The sequence below is a fragment of the Nycticebus coucang genome, chromosome 1 (assembly GCF_027406575.1).
Source record: "Nycticebus coucang isolate mNycCou1 chromosome 1, mNycCou1.pri, whole genome shotgun sequence".
NCBI classification, from domain to species: Eukaryota; Metazoa; Chordata; class Mammalia; order Primates; family Lorisidae; genus Nycticebus; species Nycticebus coucang.
This window is the reverse complement of record NC_069780.1, coordinates 33,171,353-33,193,553: the sequence shown is the minus strand read 5'-3', so window position 1 is coordinate 33,193,553 and position 22,201 is coordinate 33,171,353. Positions and strand designations below refer to the sequence as shown.

At 36.4% G+C, this 22,201-nt stretch overlaps 2 protein-coding genes across 4 annotated transcripts in view; one reads left to right on the top strand and one right to left on the bottom strand.

Moving 5' to 3' along the window:
* Nucleotides 1–22,201, bottom strand: part of ARHGEF38 (Rho guanine nucleotide exchange factor 38) — a 139,686-nt gene that overhangs the window by 6,576 nt on the left and 110,909 nt on the right. Inside the window, exons 8-13 of the mRNA XM_053561058.1 lie at nt 17,059–17,163; nt 15,530–15,652; nt 12,170–12,481; nt 7,873–8,016; nt 6,921–7,119; nt 6,530–6,789 (exon numbers count right to left, since the gene is read on the bottom strand). Coding sequence (XP_053417033.1) covers nt 6,530–6,789; nt 6,921–7,119; nt 7,873–8,016; nt 12,170–12,481; nt 15,530–15,652; nt 17,059–17,163 — 1,143 coding nt within the window. The remainder of the gene's footprint in view (nt 1–6,529; nt 6,790–6,920; nt 7,120–7,872; nt 8,017–12,169; nt 12,482–15,529; nt 15,653–17,058; nt 17,164–22,201) is intronic.
* Nucleotides 1–22,201, top strand: part of INTS12 (integrator complex subunit 12) — a 98,531-nt gene that overhangs the window by 37,021 nt on the left and 39,309 nt on the right. The window lies entirely within an intron of this gene.

Genomic DNA, 22,201 nt, shown 5'->3' with positions numbered 1-22,201 from the left:
CTACTTGGGAGTCTGGGGCAAGAAAATTGATTAAGCCTAAGAGTTTGAGGTTGCTGTGAGCTGCGATGCCACAGCACTCTACCCAGGGTGATAGCTTGAGACTCTGTCTCAAAATAAATAAATAAAATAAAATAAAAATAAATAAGAAATCATAAAGTAGAAAATTGAAAGTATATTCTCAGTTCTTTAGATAATCTTGGCCAAAATTAATTTAAGATGAGCATTTTTCTGATTTCATGTAATTTGTGTTAAATGGAGGCATTTATTATGTCATGTACTCAAAATGGAAATAAGTCTGCTTTTAAAGAGAGCATTCTCTTTATCATTAGTCTCTTTTATAGTTTTTTTAAAGTCATTTTTAGTATTTTTAGTTAATTACTTAATATTAGACTGCAAGTAAGATTTTTTCAATCTATCATGGATTTAAGAGCTGAAAGATTTCTCATTTTTTTCCCAGTATTTTAATTGTTTTAGGCTGTATCTTTCTAACTTAAAATGTTAATATGCTTTGGTCTGGACACGTTAATTAAAATGTTATTAATTTGAGTCATAATCATCTAATCCTCTTTTCTTTTTCATTGGCATTTATTAAAGTATGTTTTGATTGCTGATTTGCACTCCGTAAAGCTCTGGCTCATTTTATATACGATATGTTATGAATCCAACTCCATGACATTCACTTTTTTTTTAATAACACTCTGTATTATTGACTCATACCTAATTTATTACCTTCTGTTTATAACCACAGATCTTTCCCTGTCGTACCTTTGCTAGGTCAGCATTCCCTTATTCTGTTTATGCATTTAATTTTTCTTCCCTTAGCAAGCCACATTGCCTGTCTCCAATGAATCTCAATTTATTGATTTCATCCCAGTTCTCCAATTAACAGCAACAAAAAATCAAAAAATCATATATTTTAATCTTCTTTTCCAAAACTAAAAAGCCACAAAACCAGCATTTAGTGTATTATATGTAGCTCAAAAAGCCACGATAGTTATACTACGTTTTGCTCTCTTACCCTTCCGGAGCAACCTTTCATGTTCTTCATTTAACAATTATATATTTTTGTTATACAAACATTGTTGATGAAGAAACAATTTTAAATAAAGCAAAAAAAAAAAAAAATCCCACACCCCCACCTGAACAGCCATTAGTATCTTTCTTTCCTCCCTCCCTTCTTCCCTTCTTTTCTTCCTTCCTTCTGTTTTTTTATCTCTGCATTCCTACTTTAAGTAATAAATTGGACATATAGTATAATTTTTGCTGCCTGTTTTTCACATAATGTATTTGAAAATATTTTCATGTCAATAAATAGTTCTCCAAAGCATCATTTTAATGACTACTTAGATACAGTGTAGTATACCTTGTTGACTATTTGAAGCATTCTCTAAACAATGACAGTCTAGACATATAGCATCATCATCATAAGTAGCTTAAAATGTAAAGATGGACTAAACCATGAACTTGGGATTGCAAAATAACTAACATTTTAGAAGTCAAAAATTTATTTTTAATATTATTTATGTGAAAGAAGAAAGTACGAATTCTTAGATATTTAACTGCCCTCTAAAACTGGGTTTTAGCCATTATTAAACCTGGTCCTCTTTGAGAAGTGCTAAGGACAACACTGTGCTTGTCAAAACAGGCATATCAGATATTTTGGTAGGCAGAATTCTAGAAAAGAACCTAGAATTCCCACCTCCTATTGTACATGTTCTATATAATCCCTTCCCTTGAATATGGGTGGGACTTGTTGATATAATGAAATTGTACTCCCATGATTAGGCTATATAATATGGCAAAGGTAAAGAGATTTTGCAGAGATGCCTGTTAAGGTCGCTAGGAAGTTGACTTTGAGTTAGTCATAAGGAGATTATCTTAGGTGGGCCTGACCTAATCAGATGAGACCTTTAATTAGCATCTTGGCCTACCCTGATGGGAGAAGTGTGAGGCAAGAGTGATGCTCATCTACAGACCTTGAAGAAGCAAACAGATGTGTTGTAAACCACCTATAGAGAGAGAGCCACATAGCAAGGATCTGGGAATACCCTTTAGTTGATAAAGGTAGTCCCCAGCTGATCACCAGCAAGAAAATGGAAGCCTCAGTCCTACTAGAACCTGAATTCTGCCAACCATAATAAGCTTGGAAGAGAAGCCCCCACTTTAGGAAGGAATACAGCCCAGTAAACACCTAGTTGCAGCCATGTGAGATCCTGAGCCAGGTAACCAGATGAGCTGTGCTTGTGCTCCTGGCCACAGACACTGAAATGTGAGTTTGTATTGTTTTAAGCCACTAAGCTTGTGGAAATTTATTATGTAACACAGAATACTAATGTAGATCATGCCATTACTTAATGCATAAAAGGAGAGAATTCATTAGAATGAAAAGGCATATTTTTTTGACTGCGTTTGTTCAAAAGACTCTTCAAAACACCCAAAAGCAGCAAGTGACTAACTTAGATACTAAGTCCCTTATTGTAGATCCATACTGCCAGGCTATGAATATCCATGAATATCCATTAGCTCATCCCCATTATTTCACAAAAGCTCTGGAGTCTAGATCATAATTTAGGGGAGCTTCTAAAACCCAGAAAAAGTTCATGCTTTCTGTATAAGGTGTTTATGAGGGACCCTGAATGGTTTTGTTCTGAGGCTCCCCAAAATAGGATGAATATACCTCCCAATTAGGTAATATCATAGTGTTTCCTCCACTGAGCTCTTTCATTAACAGAAGTGTCCCACTGAAAATGGTAAGTTATATTTTCACCCTACCTGTAAGAGTTCCTTATTCACTAGAACTATCCTAGAAAATGTTGGAAGCTCTTTACCTAACAATATTTCTTCTTGGTTGAGGGAGAGAATTAATAAGCAAGTTAATCCTCTACCACAGTGATTTCTAATCTTTCTGAATACAATTTTCCTTTGAAAATCTGTTAAATGATATAAACTTCTCACCCTAGATGTGTACTATGCAAATAAGCACATTTATAACATACTAGAGTGTTTCGTGAAGGACCCTGAAGCCCATTTGTAGACCTCCTTTGTTCTTGGAGTCCAGGTTAAAACCTCAGCTCTTGTATAAAGATCACAGAGCTATTAAGAGTCTAAATTAGTTTGAAATTGCTTATTTAGGAATGATCTTTAGAGCCCCAAAGTTGCCTCCTGAATATTAGGTATACGCCAAGACTACCCATCCACCTTTCCTTGTCAGGGTCCACTAGAACCATCAATAAGACAAGATTACATTCTACAATACCCCTTGGCGATGTGCTATTGCAATTCTGAAGGAAAGCAAAAGAAGCGCTACCAGAATAGGAAGGGAAAGAAATGTTGACCCAAAATAGTGACCAATTCAGCCAATTTCAATTTCAGTTGATGTTCCTGAAAATGATAAAATAACAGAATAAAAGTCTAAATAGCCACATTTGAGAATTGCTTTGTAGGATACCTTGAATGTGAGATGTTGTAATATGCAAAATATTATATTTTCTCCCTTGTACTGGAGTACAATTCATAAAGATGATACAATGCATTCCTACTTTTCTATCACCTTATAGGAACTTTTATAATGTATTTTTCTTTTTGAATATCACATCACAAGTATAGGTAATAACAATTTTCTGCTCCTTACAGAGCAAATAGAATAGAAATAACAGCCCTCTGGCAAGGATTAGAAAGATAATATAATCCTTTCTTTCTCTTCCCTCCCTTAGAGCAGGATCTCACTCTGTTATTCAGGTTGGAATACAGTGTAATGCAGGTTCAAATGATTGTTCTGCCTCAGTCTCTCGAGTAGCTGACACTACAGCTGTGTGCCACCATACCTGGCCAGTTTTTTTTTTTAAACAGGGTCTCACTGTTTACCAGGCTGGTCTCAAACTCTTAACCTCAAACAGTCCTCTCACTTCAGCTTCCCAAAGTGCTAGGATTATAGGCATGAGTCACCACACCTGGCTTCTTTTCCTTTGTTTTTGAAGGATGAAGAGTAGTTGCATTGTGGGAGGAATCTGAAAACCACTCACTCAGTGCCTCTATTGGCTGGAGTTAAGACATTAAGGAAAATGTCCTTTTCTTCTTTTCTCCCTTGTACTGGAGTCTCCTCTCTTCCTTGTAGGAAAAGGTGTCACCTTGTAGACATGGTGTCAGAGATATAAATATAAACATTACTGCAAGCAAAATTGTATATAAATATAAACATTACTGCTAATAAAATTGGATTCAGATCTGAATCCAGTTTTATTAGCAGTAATGTTTATATTTATATCCCTGACACCGTGTCTATCCTGAATTAGCTACAAACTAAGAGGAAAAGGAAAGCAAATGAGAGTTTATAGAGAGATATCATTAATATATTTCTGTTTTGAGAAAAAGAAAATTATTTTTTTCCTTTCTTGGTAATGGCAATCTCTAATAGACCTAATTCAATGATACATACTGATAGGACTGTTTGGAGAGAATTGGTTTGCAGTACCAGCTAGTAGGAACTAGTCTCATGATGTCTTACGCTACAGATTCCAGGCTGAAAGAGCTTACATGCGGTGCTTAGCCCATAATAGCTTAAGGTATCTTGACAAATTTGGTCCTCAGATTTCTGCCCTTCTAGGTTATTGGGATTAGGCAAAGTCTGCCAGAACATTTAACTATGCATTTAAGTTTCACTGATAAAAACTTATAAATTAGTTAGTGTTGTAATATAACATGCCTTCTAGGGACTGTGAATAAACTAAGAGAATGAGCAAGTAATAGAAAAATAGTGTTTTAAAACTTCAAGACAGAAGAGTGATAAGAACACATAATAACCAAACAAGTTAAAAACCAATCATGATTGAAAGAAAATATTTGTAATTTATATATCTAATAAAGAACTTTTACTGAGTATATGAAGAGCACTGATAACTGAAAAACAAAGGGAAATGAACCAACTTTTAATAACTAGCAATATTTGAATAGATGTTCCCTAAAGAAAATATAAGAATAAGCACGTGAAAAGATATTCAAACGCATTAGTTATTAGGGAAATGCAAATTAAAATCACAAAGAGATGCCACTTCACACCTACTAACATGAGTACAAGCAAACGACTAATATTGGCAAAGATATGGGGAAAGTGCAACCCACAGCCCTCATACATTGCTGTTAGAAATGTAAAATGGTGTAATTTTGAAAAACAGTTTGGCAGGTTCTTAAAAAGTTAAACATAAGTTTACTATACCAACAAGAAATTACATTTCTAGGTTTATACTCAAGAAAACTGAAATCCACACAAAGGACTCATACACAGATATTCATAGGAGCAGCATTTATAATAGCTCTATCAACTAGTAAATGGATATCAGAAATTACGTTCCTAGGTTTATACTCAGGAAACATGAAATCCGCACAAAGACTCATACACAAATATTCATAGCACATTATTCATAATAGCCCCATTAACTAGTGAATGGATAAAATACATTGCATTCTTAGAATGGAGTGCCATTAGGCACTAAAAAGTAACAAAGTATACATACATACTACAACATGAACCAATATCAAAATTATGCCAAGTGAAATAGGCCAGCTGCAAAATATTATATTGTACAATCTTACTTATATGGAAGATACTGGAAAGTCAAATCTATGGAGACAGAAAGATTAGTGGTTTTGGGGGGCTTGGGGTACGAAAGAAGAGTGACTACAAATGGATGCAAAGGATCTTTTGGAGTGGAATAAATGTTCTACAATTGAATTAGCATGATGTGGCACAACTCTGTAAATACATAGTATATTAAAAGACATTGAATTATACCCCTAAAATGGATGAATTTTATGCTATGTAAATAAGACCTTAATTAAGCTGCTTTTAAAAAAATCAGTTATTAATTGGATAGCAATCAATAACTGTTACTAAATAGATAATTTTTTTTTGTAATTTGAATAGGGTTAAGTTTAATATGAAAAGTCATTAACTATCACAGGGGAGTAACTGTAGAGGTGTAAAGAGAACCCTTCAATATCCTAGCACTGAGAATATTCAAGGGAGAAGAAACTTTAAAGATGGGATCCTTCTCCGCAAGGCTGGTCGGTATTCAGATCTTTTTGGAGAATGTGTGTTTGCAGCACACTAGGTGGGAGTTCTCTGGGCTGCCCAGGCCAGGCAGAAAACACTGGTGTGGAGGCAGCCAAGGCTGGCATGCCAGCATGCAGAGAGAGTCAAAGTATCAGGAATCTGCGCACTGGCAGGCAGCATGATACCTGAAGTATGCAATGTCTCCAGATAAGGGTCTCCAGGGGTAATCCTCACATCAGCTCTGAAAAGAAGCAGTTATTGGCCTCTTTTGCTTCATTTGAGGAAACAGGCTCAGAGAATTAAATTCCTTTTAAAACAGTCCACACACAGTATGTGCTAATGGAGCTAGTTCTTCTTGATGTCAGAGCTGACACTTCCCCACCATGTCTTTACAGTAAGATGGAATGCAGTTAGAGAAAGTTAGATATCTTTCATGATTTCCACAGGCAAGTATTTTTACATCAAGGTTCAAATTTTTACCTGTTCATCTACTTCTTGAAAACTGTCAACATCAGTACCGTTAGTTTCCAACTTTCCACATGTGCCACTAAGAGATGAGCTGCTATCACTTATGCTGCTTTCTGGGGTTCCTGTGACACTGTCACTAGCTGGCCGTGAAGACACAAAGAGGCTGATGTTATCAAAATCATCGTCACAGAACCTGTTCTCAGCATCCACTTTCTGTATTTTTGCTGGATTGTAGGGTTTTAGGAAGGAAGAATACACATACCCTTTTTCAACTGGATAGGAAATAAAAAGAAAGAAGAACCAAAATCATGTGTATATGCTTTCCAAATCTGTGCTTACAGAGGTACACAGAGGACCCCGGGAAAATCTTAAAGACAGTTGGGAGTTCTAGAAAAAAACTTACTTCCTGTGTCAACAAGCCACCTGCTTGTGCTCCCCAGTGGATCTTTCTGTTCTATCACAGCCACCAACTCTCCTTCCAGAAGATTGATGTCATATTCTTGTGTAGCATTGCACTTGCGCTTAGCTTGGTAAAGTTCCTCTGCGCTGTATGTAGACAGAAGTTTGGAGCGGTGAATGTCATTCTGACGTGGCAGTTCTGGCTGGGAGAAGTAAGAAGTTTGGTTTTGATAGATATACCAAAAACCCTTACTGAGTTGATAAATATTTTTTCTCTAGAGATTTTTCAAATGTAGAAGTCATACCTTGGTTTGGGGTTTTAATTCTAGATGAAAGCATAGATCAGGCTATTATGAAGTACCTGGCTGAATTAATCAGTGAAAAATTCTCTAGTAAGCACATGAGGGGCTGTGTTGTAGAGAAGAAAGAATACGAAGGCAGAGGTTCTAATCCCTCTAGGATGCTGAGAACTATTAAACTGTTTGCCTTTTGTAGACAATCTCTTGTATATTAAGCACTTGTTAAATAATATTCAATTAAATACATGTTTATGTCTTTTACTGGGAAATAATTTCAGGAAATTAGGCAGGGGTCAAGATGCCTTTACCCTTCCCAGCTCTGGCACTAAACCACTTCATCAATGGAGCCTGGATGCCTTATCTAAAAAATGAAAGGGTTGGATTATATGATTTATCTCTATAACATCCTATTCAAGAAATATGTCAAATGTGACAAACACCATTTAGGCACTTTAGGGATGCGTTATATACAAAACAAACAAAACTCCATGATTTTATGGAGTTTATAGTATAGAGGGTTGAAATAGATAAGAAATTACGTAAGTAAGTCATAGGATATTAAAATGAGGTAAATTATGTGGAAAATAATGTGATACTACGGTGCAAACAAGGCAGAGAAGTGATATTCATCATTGTCATGAATACTGCCAAACTCACCGGAATCTGCACAGGCTTCTTCTTTTCAAAACTAAGTTTCCTCTCAATAAAGGTAGCACTGTTGTCTTTTACAAAATTTAGATTTTGAACTTCTTCTAGTACTCGACTGTGAATCTCAGAAATGCTTGAGACCAACAGTGGCACCTATAGGTAGAAGGATATGGCATTGTTTACAAACAACTAGATAACCATGTTAGGTATTAAATTTAGAAGAGTTGTGATAAACAGTTGAAAAAGTATAAGACAGCTCCACAGTGAAAAATTAGGGTAACATTAGAGCTTCTAATTAGCTCCACAGTGAAAAATTAGGGTAACATTAGAGCTTCTAATTAAAGATAATTAATTTTCTGTCTCTAGAAACCCCACTAAAATAATGGGATAGATTTTTAAAGGTTATAGCCAAAATAAAGGAAAAACAAAGGATAAAAAATAAGTCATAAAGTTTTGGAAGAAAGGGTCAGGAACCTATGGCAATCAGTATCCCCACTGTAGTGGGATAAGATAATGGGAAGGGGAAAGTGGCTAAAATAAGAAGCACTGATTAAAAGGCTGTGCTTTTAAAGGCCAATAAATATATGAAAAAATATTCAACATTACTAATCATCAGGGAACTGCAAATCAACACCACAATGAGGTATCAACTCAGGAAGGCTGTTACCAAAAAGAAAAAAAATAACAAATCTTTTGTAAGGATGCAGAGAAAAGGGAACTTTTGTACACATGGGAATATAAACTAGTGTAGCCACTACAGAAATAGTATGGAGGTTCCACAAAAACTGTTATAAAAATAGAACTACTACATGACCCAGCAATCCCACTATTGGACATTCCTCCAAAGGAGAGAAAATCAGTATATTGAAGACACATCTGAATACCGATTCATACTGTAGCACTGTTCACAATAGCCAAGGCATGGAATCAAACGAGGTATTCAACAACGGATGAATGGTAAAGAAAATGTGACATATATACCCAAGGAAATACTATTCAGCCATAAAAAGAATGAAATCCTATCATTCACAGCAAGATGAGTGGAACTGGAGGATATAATATTAAGTGAAATAAGCCAAGAACAAAAATTTAAATACCACATATCCTCATTCGAATGTGGAAGCTAAAAAAAGTTGATTTCATAGAAGTAAAAAGCAGGACAGGAGATACTAGAGCTTGGAGGCTAGAAGGAAGGGAGAAATAGATTTGTTAAAGGATACAAAATTACAGCTAGATAGGAGAAGTAAGTTCTAGTGTTCTCTGCCACTGTAGGATGATTATATTTAACAATAATACAGAGTTTGAATAGTTAGGGGAATATTGAATGTTCCAAACACAAAGAAATGACAGATACTTGAAATAGTAGATATGCTAATTACCCTGATCAGATCAGGGTATACATATATATCAAAACATGTATCCCATGAATATGCACAATTATTTTTCAATTAAAATGCTTTAAAAAAATCAGTTTTTTTGGACATGTTGTTCAACAAGAAATGGAATCCATGTCCTCACCCCCTAAAAACTGGGTGAGCCTTTATGATGGCCTTGATGGCCTTATAGGACAGTGGAAGTAATACTGTCTGATTTTCAAGATTAAGCTAAAAAACAATCACGTAGTTTCTGCTGGTTTCTTTTGGAACACTGTCTCTGGGAGTTTTTAGTCACCATGGAAGAAATCCAGCTGTACCGTGGCCACCATAGAGAAAGATGACATTTAAAGATCAGAGAGAGAGTCGTGTCTTAGGAGGCCCAGCTGTTTCAGTTCCCTGCTGTTTGTGTCTTCCATCATTATCCCATCATCAGCTTCAGACATGGGTGTAAGGAAATCTTTGAAATGACTTCAGTCCCAGCTATTATCTAACTGCAATCTCTGAGAAGGACCAACCTGAGCCCAGTGAACCCAGAGCCAAGAGTAAATAATAATAAATGACTATTGGTTGTTTCCTTATACCATGTTTTGTGTAATTTGTTATACAGTTAAAGACAACTGGAACTGTTTTCAAAGCAGTTGGATCCCAAGATACTTTATATCACTGAAGTTGAGTGATTGTCACTTCCTTGCCTTGGCAGATGATGTTTTCTTCTCTGTAAATGGTAAAATAAAGAGTTTATAAAGTAGGAGACACAAAGCACAAATAGGATGGAGGATTTTTACTGGAAACAAGTTAATTAAGAGAATAGGATTCATGCTTCTCCATTCATGAATCCCCAACAATAAAAAAAAAAAAGAGAGAATAGATGTGCACTGAGCCCAGAGACACTCCCCTCAAAGTACGTCAGTCAGACTGTTACCCTACACAAACAACTTGAATAGAATATGTATCCACTAAAAACCTGAATGTTTATAGCAGCATTATTTATCATATATGATAGTCAAAAAGTGGAAATAACTCAATGTCCATCAAGTGATGAATGAATAAGTAAAGCATGGCCTATCCATACAATGGAATACTACTTGTCAGTTAAAAGAATTAAATACTGAAACATACTACAAAATAAATGAACCTTGAAACATTATACTAAATGAAAGAAGCCAGTAACAAAGAACCCCATATTATATGACTGAATTTATACAAACTGTCCAGAATAGGGAAATCTGTAGAGGCAGAAAGTAAATTGATGGTTACCTATGGCTGGAGTGGTTGAGGAGAAATGTGGATGAGTACAGGGTTTCTTTTGAAGGGGATGACAAATGAGTCAAAATTGATGCATGGTCGACTCTCGTGTATATGCTAAAACTCTTTATACTTTAAAGTATACTTTAAGTGGGTATATATATGGTTGTGAATTATATTACAATAAAGTTGTTACCAAAGAAATAGGGAACTGGTTATAGGTCATCATACAGACATGCAGTCAATAACCATAAAGCTGTAAAAGAATGAGGAAGCTCTCTATATATTGACGTGGAAACAACCCAGGATATATTGCTAAAAAGCAAATTGCAGAATGGTGTATATAATAAGGTAGTTTGGGGGTTTAGTTTTAGAAAGTAAAAATATGTATTTGCATTCATTTTTATTGGCATAAAGAAGCCCTAAATGGATAAAAAATAAATATTAGAGTGGGAGGGGAGAGGGGTATGATATGAGACTGCTTATACATTTTTATATAGTTTTGACTTTCAATCATGTAAATACAGCGTCTGTTTATTCAATTTAATTCAAAGTATAAGTTAAAAGTTAATTAAATACACAATAGATAATAAAGCAGGGACAATTAGTTCTGCTCCTGGTGTTGTCCATTGAATAGATTAACAACTGAGTGAGAACTATATACTTGAAAGGAAGGGCTGACAAATCAAGCTGATTTTTTTTTTTTTTTTGGCTTTCCCAATCCTGATAATTTTTTTTTTTTTTTTTTTTTTTTTATTGTTGGGGCTTCATTGAGGGTACAGTAAGCCAGGTTACACTGATTGCAATTGTTAGGTAAAGTCCCTCTTGCAATCATGTCTTGCCCCCATAAAGTGTGACACACACCAAGGCCCCCCCCCCCGATGTTTTTTAAGTTGATAATCGAGTTGTGAATGTTTTTCTTCCTCATCAGGAAAATAATGATAAAATAATATTCTTTTTTTATTTTTTACTATTTTATTTTATTTATTTATTTTTTTCTTTTTGCAGTTTTTGGCCGGGGCTGGGCTTAAACCCGCCACCTCCGGTGTATGGGGCCGGCACCCTACTCTTTGAGCCACAGGCACCACCCGATAAAATAATATTCTTATGGGAAGTGAAGATACACACACACACACCCCAATCTTCTCCTCCTAGAAGAAAAATTAAAGCAAAACAAAGAATGGCATGACAGTTATCCTGTCTCTATTATTATGCTGAAATAGCCTTCTTTTAAAAGCCACATCTTTTCTTTTTACAAATTTTACTTTGTAAATACTCTTCCTCTTTTAGTTGGACAAAAAATATGACCTAATAAAAGTCACATCTTAAATAGCCATGCTTGACATCTAAGAACTGTGAATTAGGGAAGGAATATAGAATCTAAATCAATAGCTTCAATGTAGTGTCAGGCAGGTGGAGCAAAGTGTTTGGTACTTGAAGAGGAATCTCCAAAAAAGATCTACCAATGTGTAGTCACAGCAAACCTGAACTAGGAAACTCTCTTTTAGTTCCTGTGGGGAAGAAAGATGAGGACCAGAAGACCTTCTGACTGGCTTCAGTTAAAATACATCAACCCCCCCGCCCCAACCACCACCACATACACCTGACACCACATATGCTCTGGACAGTTGTTTTGCAGGGGTATGGTTTCTAGTAGGCCTAGTAGGCCAAGGTGCTATGCTTACCGGCACCACCGTGGAATAAGCCTGCTGTGCCAGGAGCATCAGGTCCCGGAGAAGGGTGATGAAGCTGCATAGGCAGTTCAACAGAATCCTCAGAGCAGCCTGGTTGAACACCTGGAGCTCTTCCACCAGCTGGGCATTGAGGGCCTCATATTCCCTTTTGGCCAAGTCTGACTCATCTCCTGCAGACCGTTGCAGGTAGCTGTTGTAGTCCAGCAGTTTGTCATAGCGTTTCTGGATGAGCTTGTGAGGCCCTGGGAATAAGGACAGCAGGGCTGACAGCGGGGTCAGGATGAGTCTCTGTAAGTGAGCTGCCTGCCAGAAGAGAAAACCATCTCATTACAGAGGAAGGAACAATCCTCCATACCATGTCCAGAACTATCAGCAGGCTCATCTCTTCTCTGCAGGAGCACATGGGCAAACAGGAAAGCATCTAACCAAGTTAAAGAGGATATGGTCATTTTTAATGTCTAGCTAAACCTATGCAAAGACTTGAAATAGTAACTCTAGGCTATTAACGTTGAGCCTGAAGAGGAAGACAAAAGATAAAGCCTGCTCGTCCAAAACACAGCTCTTTCTCTTTACGGCCATTGGTTGTGTTACTGGTCATCTCCTTTCACACTTTCCCTTTCCCCTTCTTTCTAATTCCAGAGCCAAAATTCCAGCACATGGGGGTGAGGAATAGTAGTAATCTCAGCCTTTTACTGCCAAGACATGTCCCTCCATCCTTTGCTAGCAGCAAAAGGAATATAGGTCACTGTACCTTGTTCCTCTCATACCAGCCACAAATTCCTGGCTGCCTTGGGGACTTTCTTTTGGCAGTGGAATTGGATCCCCAACACAAATAGTAGTCCCTTAGAATAGGTATTTTACTCTACAGACAGAAAGTACTACAGAATTATATCTTCCTTTTAGAATACATTGAAGGATTAAGCTGAAGCTTGTCTGTGTCTGAAATTGTTGCATTTTTAGGTCTGAATCATTGAAAATGAACTTCATGTTAGTGCCCAACCCCATGTCATCACTAGATCATTTAATTTTTTCTATTTCTCTTTCCTTTCCTCTATTCTGAAATGCACTAGCATTCTATGTTTGCTGATCCTACTTTATCCTTTATCGTATATGCTTGAATTACATTATTATATTGTGATATGTAGTAATTTGAAGGTGGGTTTCTCATTTATACCTCAAAGTATGTCATAGGAAATCAGTACCTGAGCACTAGCTTGTACTAATTAATTTAGATGCCCCCTAGTAACTTCAAACTGACAGGAAATCTAGAACAGAGGGAAACCAATCTCTTTTTTGGCACCAGCAATAGCTAACACAGATTAAATTTGATGTCTAGCTTATTCAGTAATCAATGTACACCTACTGTTTGATGAGTCCCTTGACTAAGCAAAGAATCTATTTTATGTGGGATAAATTACTGTTTGTGACTTGGCTGGATTCAACAGGTACTCTAACTATAGAATTACAAGATAATTACTATATACACCATATACAGAGGGTACCAGAAAATGTATGCACATTTTAAGAAAGGAAAAACTGTATTACAATTGTAATACTCAATATATACCAATAAAAAAAGATGAATACAAGTCAGTCACGTTTGAGCACCTCTTGTAATTGCAGAAGTCAAGTATAACTTGAGTATTATGATTTTAATACAGTTTTTTCCTTTCTTAAAATGCGTATACCTTTTTTTGGTACCCTCCCTGTGTTTGCATTTTTTTTGTGTGTGTGTATATGTATCTCCAGTAACTCACAAACTTGAACTGATTCACCTGTGCATAAGAACAGTTAGAAGAAGTGAGAATCAGATTTTATTTTAATACTTTGTCCAACATAAAATGTGTGGACAAATATCATTCATGATTAGATAGGAACAATTGTTCTGCCTTTAGATAGATACTGAATTCTTAATATCTGATTTTTAGAAAGAGTTCTATGTAAGTTATCCATTTAAAAATTACTTTATATTAAACATTCTAATAGTTACTTTACTTTAGCATAATAATCATCTTGTGGTTTTACGCAAGATAGGCAGAACACCTCTGTCTTCTTTCTGTCAAATTCTGGAGCATGCTTGCTGAGGCAGACGCTGCATACCATGCTCCCAGATGGTACTTAGTAAATACTTACTGACTAGATGTATTGGAATTAAGCTAAAGAGACTTTTCTTAAGGACTTTTCTAAAATGTGCTCTCTGTGATCAAATCCAGAAAATATGTAAAGAACTAGCCACATTTTTTCTATTAAATATATGCTATAAAATCTTATGTGTATCTATCTACCCACTTACTTATCCACCTATCCACTTACCCATTTGTGAATTTGCCTATTTCTCTATCATCGTAGTTCAGATATAATCCTAACTTTTCATTCCTCAGTATGAATGAGGAATGAAAACAAGAAAACAAGGTGCTTCTCTGTGGTGCTCTACAAAGGTGAAGAATGTGTTATTTCTTAGGGTTTGGAAATATGTGGGACTCTTCACTGGTTGTCACAACAACTTGACATGGGGGATGCTACTGAGATTTTGAGCGGTTAGGCCAGGATTGCTAAATGTCCTCCAATGTAAGGATCACTCAGTGAAGATTTGTCTGACGCAAAATAACAATAATGCTAGCACATAGATGTCACATTCAAGATGAAGGCATCTATTACACGTATTTCTATGTAATTCTTGAAATATTACTATGAAATAATAATACCCATTGAAACACAAGGTACTACGTTAATATCACCCAGACTACCAGACTAGCTTACTACTCATATATTTTATTGGTTCAAACATGTTTTTATGATTTCCAAGCCTTTTTTTTTTTTTTTTTACAGAACTCTTAAGAAAACACACATTTTAACATGGAAAATATTTTGCAATGGACTTTTACTTGCTCTTAAGTAAAAATCCTTTCTCAACAGGAAGCTTGCCTTGCTTTTCAGGATATGATATGTCAATAATAGTCACATCCTCAGGGATTTCCTTTGTTCCTTCTGTAAAGACCCCAGACATTTCCAGAGACTCCTTTAAGCAAATCATAGCTTTCTAACTTAAATTCTTGATATAGCATATGCAAACTTAGAATAAATATTAATTTTAAAAGCTGTTCTGACACTGACCACTTTAAGATACACAGTGTGTAGTCCTCTTAAATTTCTATTATAATAAAATCCTCACTAAGCCACTTCAAAAATATTTAATGATTTTAAAAATTCCTGTTTAAATCTACTAATTTTGACATTACTATTTGCTTTAGTGAGTGTTTTATTTCTAACTCTTAAAAAATAAATGAAAAGCAGCTTTTCTTTTAATGTCACTATTTAATTTGTATTTATCTGTGAATATAAATAACTCACAAAGTCATGACAGGGATTTGAGGCATTACTCAGGGTCTCTGAATAGCCCCTCTCCTCTTCATCTTTACCGTATGAAATCTCTCGGAGGTTCATTACACTCTGCAGAGCCAAAGGCATGGCATCCTGAAACCCAAGAACAAAGTTACAAGAGGGGCAAGTTCTGAGGTCATTAAAACTAAATATATTCCAAGTATGTATTTCATTATTATAACCCTCTGTTACCACAGAGAGATTAAAGGAAAAAAATTCATGAATATTCTGTACAGTTTGGTTACTTGTAATAATCTATTTCCTGACTTTTCCCCCTATCACTTTCTCATAATACTCCATATGAGACTCTCCTTGACTAAATGGAGTCTATTACAAATTCCCTCATTCTTCCCTCATGCAATTCTTACAAATCCCTCTTTTTAAAAATCTTTCCTGTTTGCTTTACATTATCAGCTTTCTTTAATGAATTTAATGCTCTCTTTAAGAGAAAAGGCTCACATTTTTCTTGAATCAATTAGTTGAAAATAATAGCCTTTCCTGTAGATGTCTCCAAGAGGCATTTTCTCCTCTAAAGAAACATAAAGGACAGGCTTCCCTCTGCTCTCTGGCTGTTACAACTGTGTTTTGGTTTTCTTCTCACAGATGATGGCACTTTAGGACGAGAACAACAAACCTGATTGTAAAATCAGTGTTCACATCCCAATAAATAAGAACAGAATGATGCATCCCCTTATGTAACATGGAATTTTATCTCCAAATCATTGTGCTTGTCAACTGAATCCTTTGCCAGTGTGATATTTTATCTAAGAGGGTAAAAGTCTGCTACCAGGAACAGGTATCTAAAAGAAAACCTTCTGGAAAATGGGAACAGCCATTAGTAACTGATTTACAAGTAACTACTAACTTTTCATATCTCGTATGAAGATGTTATTAAGGATATTGTGTCCTCTTTATGAGATCCATTAGAAGAAATTCCTAACTGATCTTTCTACTGAGAATAATTGTAACTCCCAATGGTTGTTTTAAAACTGATTCTTGTGACGGACAGGACATCCTCCTAGTAGACTAGAAGTTTGTGGGGGTATTTGCCCTGTAGCACAATGACACAGGAGCATTGCATATTGTAGTTCATCTTATTTTGTAGTTCATTTTATTTTCCTTTGTACTGATTTTTATACTTATTTTAAATTCTAGAAAGAGATGTTAGTACAGTTAAACAAAATTTCTGCTGCATATGCAATTTTGCATTAGTGAAGTCATCTCTGTTATAAAGAAAGCATGCTGATGGCCAACATGGCAATCATCTGAGCAAAAGTCCCACAGTATGGGGATTTAGGTTGGCGAAGAGGGTGGAGCAGTTAAGGGGACAAAGAGCAAAACTCAAGTTTTCATATTGGTTTACTTTACCAGCAGTTTGCATCATTCCAAATTTGATGCAGTATCACCATATCAATGAATGGTCACATTTAATCTTCATAGTAACCATGGAAATTAGTGCATTCTTATAGAATTATTGAAGACAGTTGTGTCTCACCTACCTGTATGTGTTGAAGACAGAACGAAATGTTCCTCACACAGTGCCTCACAGTCTTTTCTAAAGATCTAAATAGCTTTTCTTCTCTGTTAAAGGTATTGTCTTTCACCTAAAATATATAGGAAATTATTTAGTTTCATAATTCAAGAGTATCTAAAATTTAAAAAAATAGCACTGTCATATTAACTCAGCACATTAAAAAAATTTCTTGTCAATGAATCCCCAACAATAAAAAAAAAAAAAAAATTTCTTGTTAGGGGTGGTGCCTGTGGCTCGAGGAGAGGGCGCTGGCCCCATATCCTGGAGGTGACAAGTTCAAACCCAGCCCCAGCCAAAAACTGTAAAAAAAAAAAAAAAAAAAAAAAAATTCCTTGTTGATATGAAAACATTTTATGGTATTCTGACTATCTTAACACAGTACTTTCTATGTTAGCACACAATACAACTGATGTTGAATTAGTGTAGAAAAGCCACATCATGCAGCTTAATTTGCTGTTATTCATTTTCACATAGCTTCACCCATACCTCAGTAGCTGTAGGACTGTAAAACTTTTCAGCAGTTTTTAATAGCAGAGTCTATACGTAGGTACCCAAATTATATCACATATTGGGGTTTTTAAAATAGCTGAATTTGAATCTGTTGGCTGGAATTTATTGTTTTTCTCATATAACTCAATCTGGCTTATTTCACATTGCTTATTTAGAAAATATTCTTAGATTCATGGTTAAAGAAATGTAATTATTTATCAACTCGAATTTGAAGGATGATATATAAATTTAGCAAAAATTGTCCTTCTGTTTGTTGTCATATGTGTGTGGTTTTTTTTTTTCAATCTCAATATAGAGAAAGATGGACTTTTTATAAACTGAAATTTTCTAGGAACACACACTTTTTTTTTTGTAGAGACAGAGTCTCAGTGTACCGCCCTCGGTAGAGTGCCATGGGGTCACACGGCTCACAGCAACCTCCAGCTCTTGGGCTTACATGATTCTCTTGCCTCAGCCTCCCGAGCAGCTGGGACTACAGGCGCCCGCCACAATGCCCGGCTATTTTTTTGTTGCAGTTTGGCCGGGGCTGGGTTTGAACCCACCACCCTTGGTATATGGGGCCGGCACCCTACTCACTGAACCACAGGCGCCGCCCATGGAACACACACTTATTATTGCTATTAATGGCAAGCAATATTTCCTGGCAATCAAAATGACTATCAAAAAAAAGATTAGAACCAGCCTCATGGTGGCAAAATCTATATGAACATACAAATGTTTCTTGGAATAGGAATAGTTTATGTTGTTCAGTTCAGCCAGGGTAACAACTGTAGAGGTTCTTGGTTCATGTTTCTTAAGGTGGTTGGTCTTAGTCCTGAATGAAAAATGGAAGGAGGCCATTTAGCAACTGATTTACATGTAATTCAGAAAATGGTGATGTTTTATTTTCTTTTTAAATCTCCTAACTCTGTTTTATCTAGAACATTTTTTATTAAATAGGTGGCAGAGTCCTTTGTAATCCATATAAAAATCCAATACCCTCTGTCTTAGGATAACAGTGCTCCACCTCAACCTGGTGTATATAAAAGTATGCAGGGCAATTTTTTAAAATGCACCTTCCAAGGATCCATCACCAGCTGTTTTATTTTGTATATCTTGGCTGGGACCCAGATGATACTGAAGTCAGAGGGTCAAGGATTACACTATGATAAATACTGCCCAGTTCTACTCCCTATAACCAACCCTTTTTCATACTGTTTTCTTTTACTGGAATATGCTTCTGTTCCTTTTCTGCCTTGCAAAATTCTGTTTATTTTTTAAAGACTAATTCACATGTCACTTCTCTAGAAATACTACCTCCCTTCCTATTCTTCCCACTGTAGAAAATGAATTACTCCCTCCTATGAGCTCTAATAACCCTAGTTAAGGTTTAAGTGATTCCTGCCACTGATGGATTCCAAGTGTTTGAGATTAAGTATTTTTTTCTTAATGATAATAATTGCTAACATTTATTGAACACTGACTATGTTCCAGACACTATACCCAAATCTATCTCCCCATTTTCTCGTAATTCTTTTTTTTGAGACAGAGTCTCAAGCTGTCACCCTGGGTAGAGTGCCATGGCATCACAGCTCACAGCAACCTCAAACTCTTGGGCTCAAACGATTCTCTTGCCTTAGCCTCCCAAGTAGCTGGGACTACAGGTGCCCACCACAACACCCGGCTATTTTTTTGTTGCAGTTGTTATTGTTGTTTTAGCAGGCCCAGGCTGGGTTCAAATCCACCTTGGTGTATGTGACCAGTGCCCTACCCACTGAGCTACAGGTGCCACCCCTCATTTTAATTCTTATACAGTGGGAGAAGAAATAGTAGCTTCAGGAGGTATGGCAGGCATTCTTAACACTCTCCTGTCATCCTTTTGCTGACAAAACCCACACCTCTAGTATAAGTTGGACAGGTGGCTGCCTTGCTAAAGACTGTATTTCCCAAACTCCTTGCAGATGGCTCTGCCGTTGTAACTGATTGAGGCACACAGGATGTGAGCAAAGCCTTGTGTTTCATTTCTGAGTCTCAGCCTTATAATATTGTCCTTGACACTTGAATGAAGACATGCAGTAACCCAACTTCCATCAGGTAGATGAAGACAATGTGTTTAAAACAAGTGCTGGGAGAATGGGGTTCCTGAAGGATCTCAGGAAGCAGAGTCCACTTGCACTCACATCTCAGAAAAGTTATAAGAGAGAGAAATAAATGACTACCTAATTTAAGCTACTATGCTTTGGAGTCTTTTTGTGACAGATATGTGGCCTGTACCCTAAATAATATAGGGGAAAACTTGCCCATGGTAATAGGTAGAATCAGGATTCAAGCCCAAGCAGTCTGATTTCAGAATCTGTACCTTTTAATCTTTGTATTCCCAATCTCTTACATAGTGCCTGGTACATGAGAGTTCAATACATGCATGATGAATTGAATAGAATCTTCCTCTTGGGTAATAGCTTTATACCCTAAGTCTACCGATATTTCACCTGAGCTGCTGACAAGTGCAAAATTGATTGATTCAAGATTTATCTCTTCTCTAGTCCAGCCTATGCAGCTGATTTTCTGATTAACAGTAAAATGCTTCATTGCTGACAGGACATCCTCTCAAAAGATTAAGGGGGAAAATCTAATTAATATCCCTTCAGGCTACTTTAACTACAATTCACTTCTAGTTCACAATTGAAAAATACAAGAAGCTGATGATAAATATGGTAAAGAACATAACAGGTTATTCAAAAGCCTGCCCAGAATTAGAGGCTGCATATTGTTCCTCAATAGAGTTGTCTTGAGCCAGAAGCAAAATTCCAAAGAGTGGGGCAGAATTGTTTGCACTACATTTACACAGCCCTACAGGGGCTAAAATCACTTCTTAAGTGAATTTCCACTTCAATTTTATTACTTTTGTTTTTAGATGAGATATCTTGATTATCTTTTCCCTAATCTGTGAACAAATAACCATAAATGTCCCAACTTCCCACAATATAGTTCTGTGTTAAGAAGAGTAGCCCCCAAATGCAATGGACCTAGAGAGCTCTTAGAAGGACATAAAGAAGCAAATAGAAGAATGATTCAGACCATGTGTTCTACGAATGCCCGTGTGGCTACCATATGGTAAATTCAGTACAGGCACGAGAGGAAACAACAAGGCTTGCAAGGAGGAAGTTTATCATCTCACAGGTTATTATATTCCACACAGGGCCACAGGAAAAGCACCAGGCTTTAGTCAGCTAGCAGAAAATAAGAGTGAAGAGAAAGTCTAGGCCAGAGTCTCTACTGAAGTTTCCTGGGGAAAGGCAAGGCAGTGCAGAATGAATAGTTTAGAATTGGTTACTTTGAATAATTTCCATGGCTTTGAGCTATAGGGATTGTCTCTCCTTGCCTGGTATCTGACCTTGGATGATTTAAGGCTGCAGAATTATTGGCTTGGTGTGTAAAAGATAGGGAAGTGGTTGTAGCTACATACGTGGGATTGGTTGGTTTGTAGAGGAAGTTTCATTCCCAGCTGTTTGCTACCTCTAAGAATTGGCTAGCCTTAGAAGTGGCAATCTCTCCTCAGCCAGGAAGGTATTTTAATATGTCAAAACATTATACAATAGAGAAAGAAAAAAGCATGATTAATACACCATATCGGAAGTTTACTTCACCTAGGAAACAAAAAGTCCGCACAAAAGTAAGTCACAGTACAGGACAATGACAGAGAATAATGATGACGATGATGACCGTGGTAGTGACAGACAGTACATATTGAGTGCTTGCATACTGCATTAGGTGCTTTCTTCACACATGCATCATCTCAGCCATCCCACGTGTAATACCAATTTATACATGATTCCATTGAATTTAGGTGCCTCCAGACAGATACTTATTAAGTGGAAGAGGTGGGGCTCAAACCCAAGTTTACAGAATTTCAAAGACCCTGCTCTTAATTTTTACCCTATGCTGACTCCTGCCCATATGAATAATACCAAGATTGGGATGTAAGTGTATTAGGTGTTCAGAGGAGGAAGAGGCTGCGTCTATGTAAGTTGTCAGAAAGCTGCAAAGACTTGATGAAGAAGGACAAAAAACTACAGCATAGCCATCTATAAGCAATGCTGAACCAACATATAGTTGCCTCTTGTTCAAACTAAAAGCCTTAGAGAAGTTAATACGTGATGAAAACAGGCAAATGAGAAGGAGGGTAAAAAGGACTATATAGTATCCTAAGAACTGTCCTCTTTGTCCTACTGTGTTGCTGTAATACAGTAAACACACTGTATTTCTACCTCAGTATCATGAGCTTTCTGCCCTGTGATTCTCAAAATGTGTTCCATTGATCACTTATTTCAAGTTCATTAACTTCAAAATATCTGGAGTGTTTGTAAAAATACAGGCTTCTAATTTCACCACTGAATCAGGTGGAACCTTAGAATTTATCTTTCAGCAAGCTTCTCGGGTAATTCTTACACACATTAAAGTCTAAGAGTCTTTGCTCATCCATCCATTATTTATTAGGAGTTGAAATGAAAGTGGTTCAAACCAAGCTAAACAGCTGACGAAGAACAATTACCCACTAATATTATGTGCCTCTGGGGAGTAAGGAAAGATGAAGGAGATACAAAGTAGAAAAAGAAAAT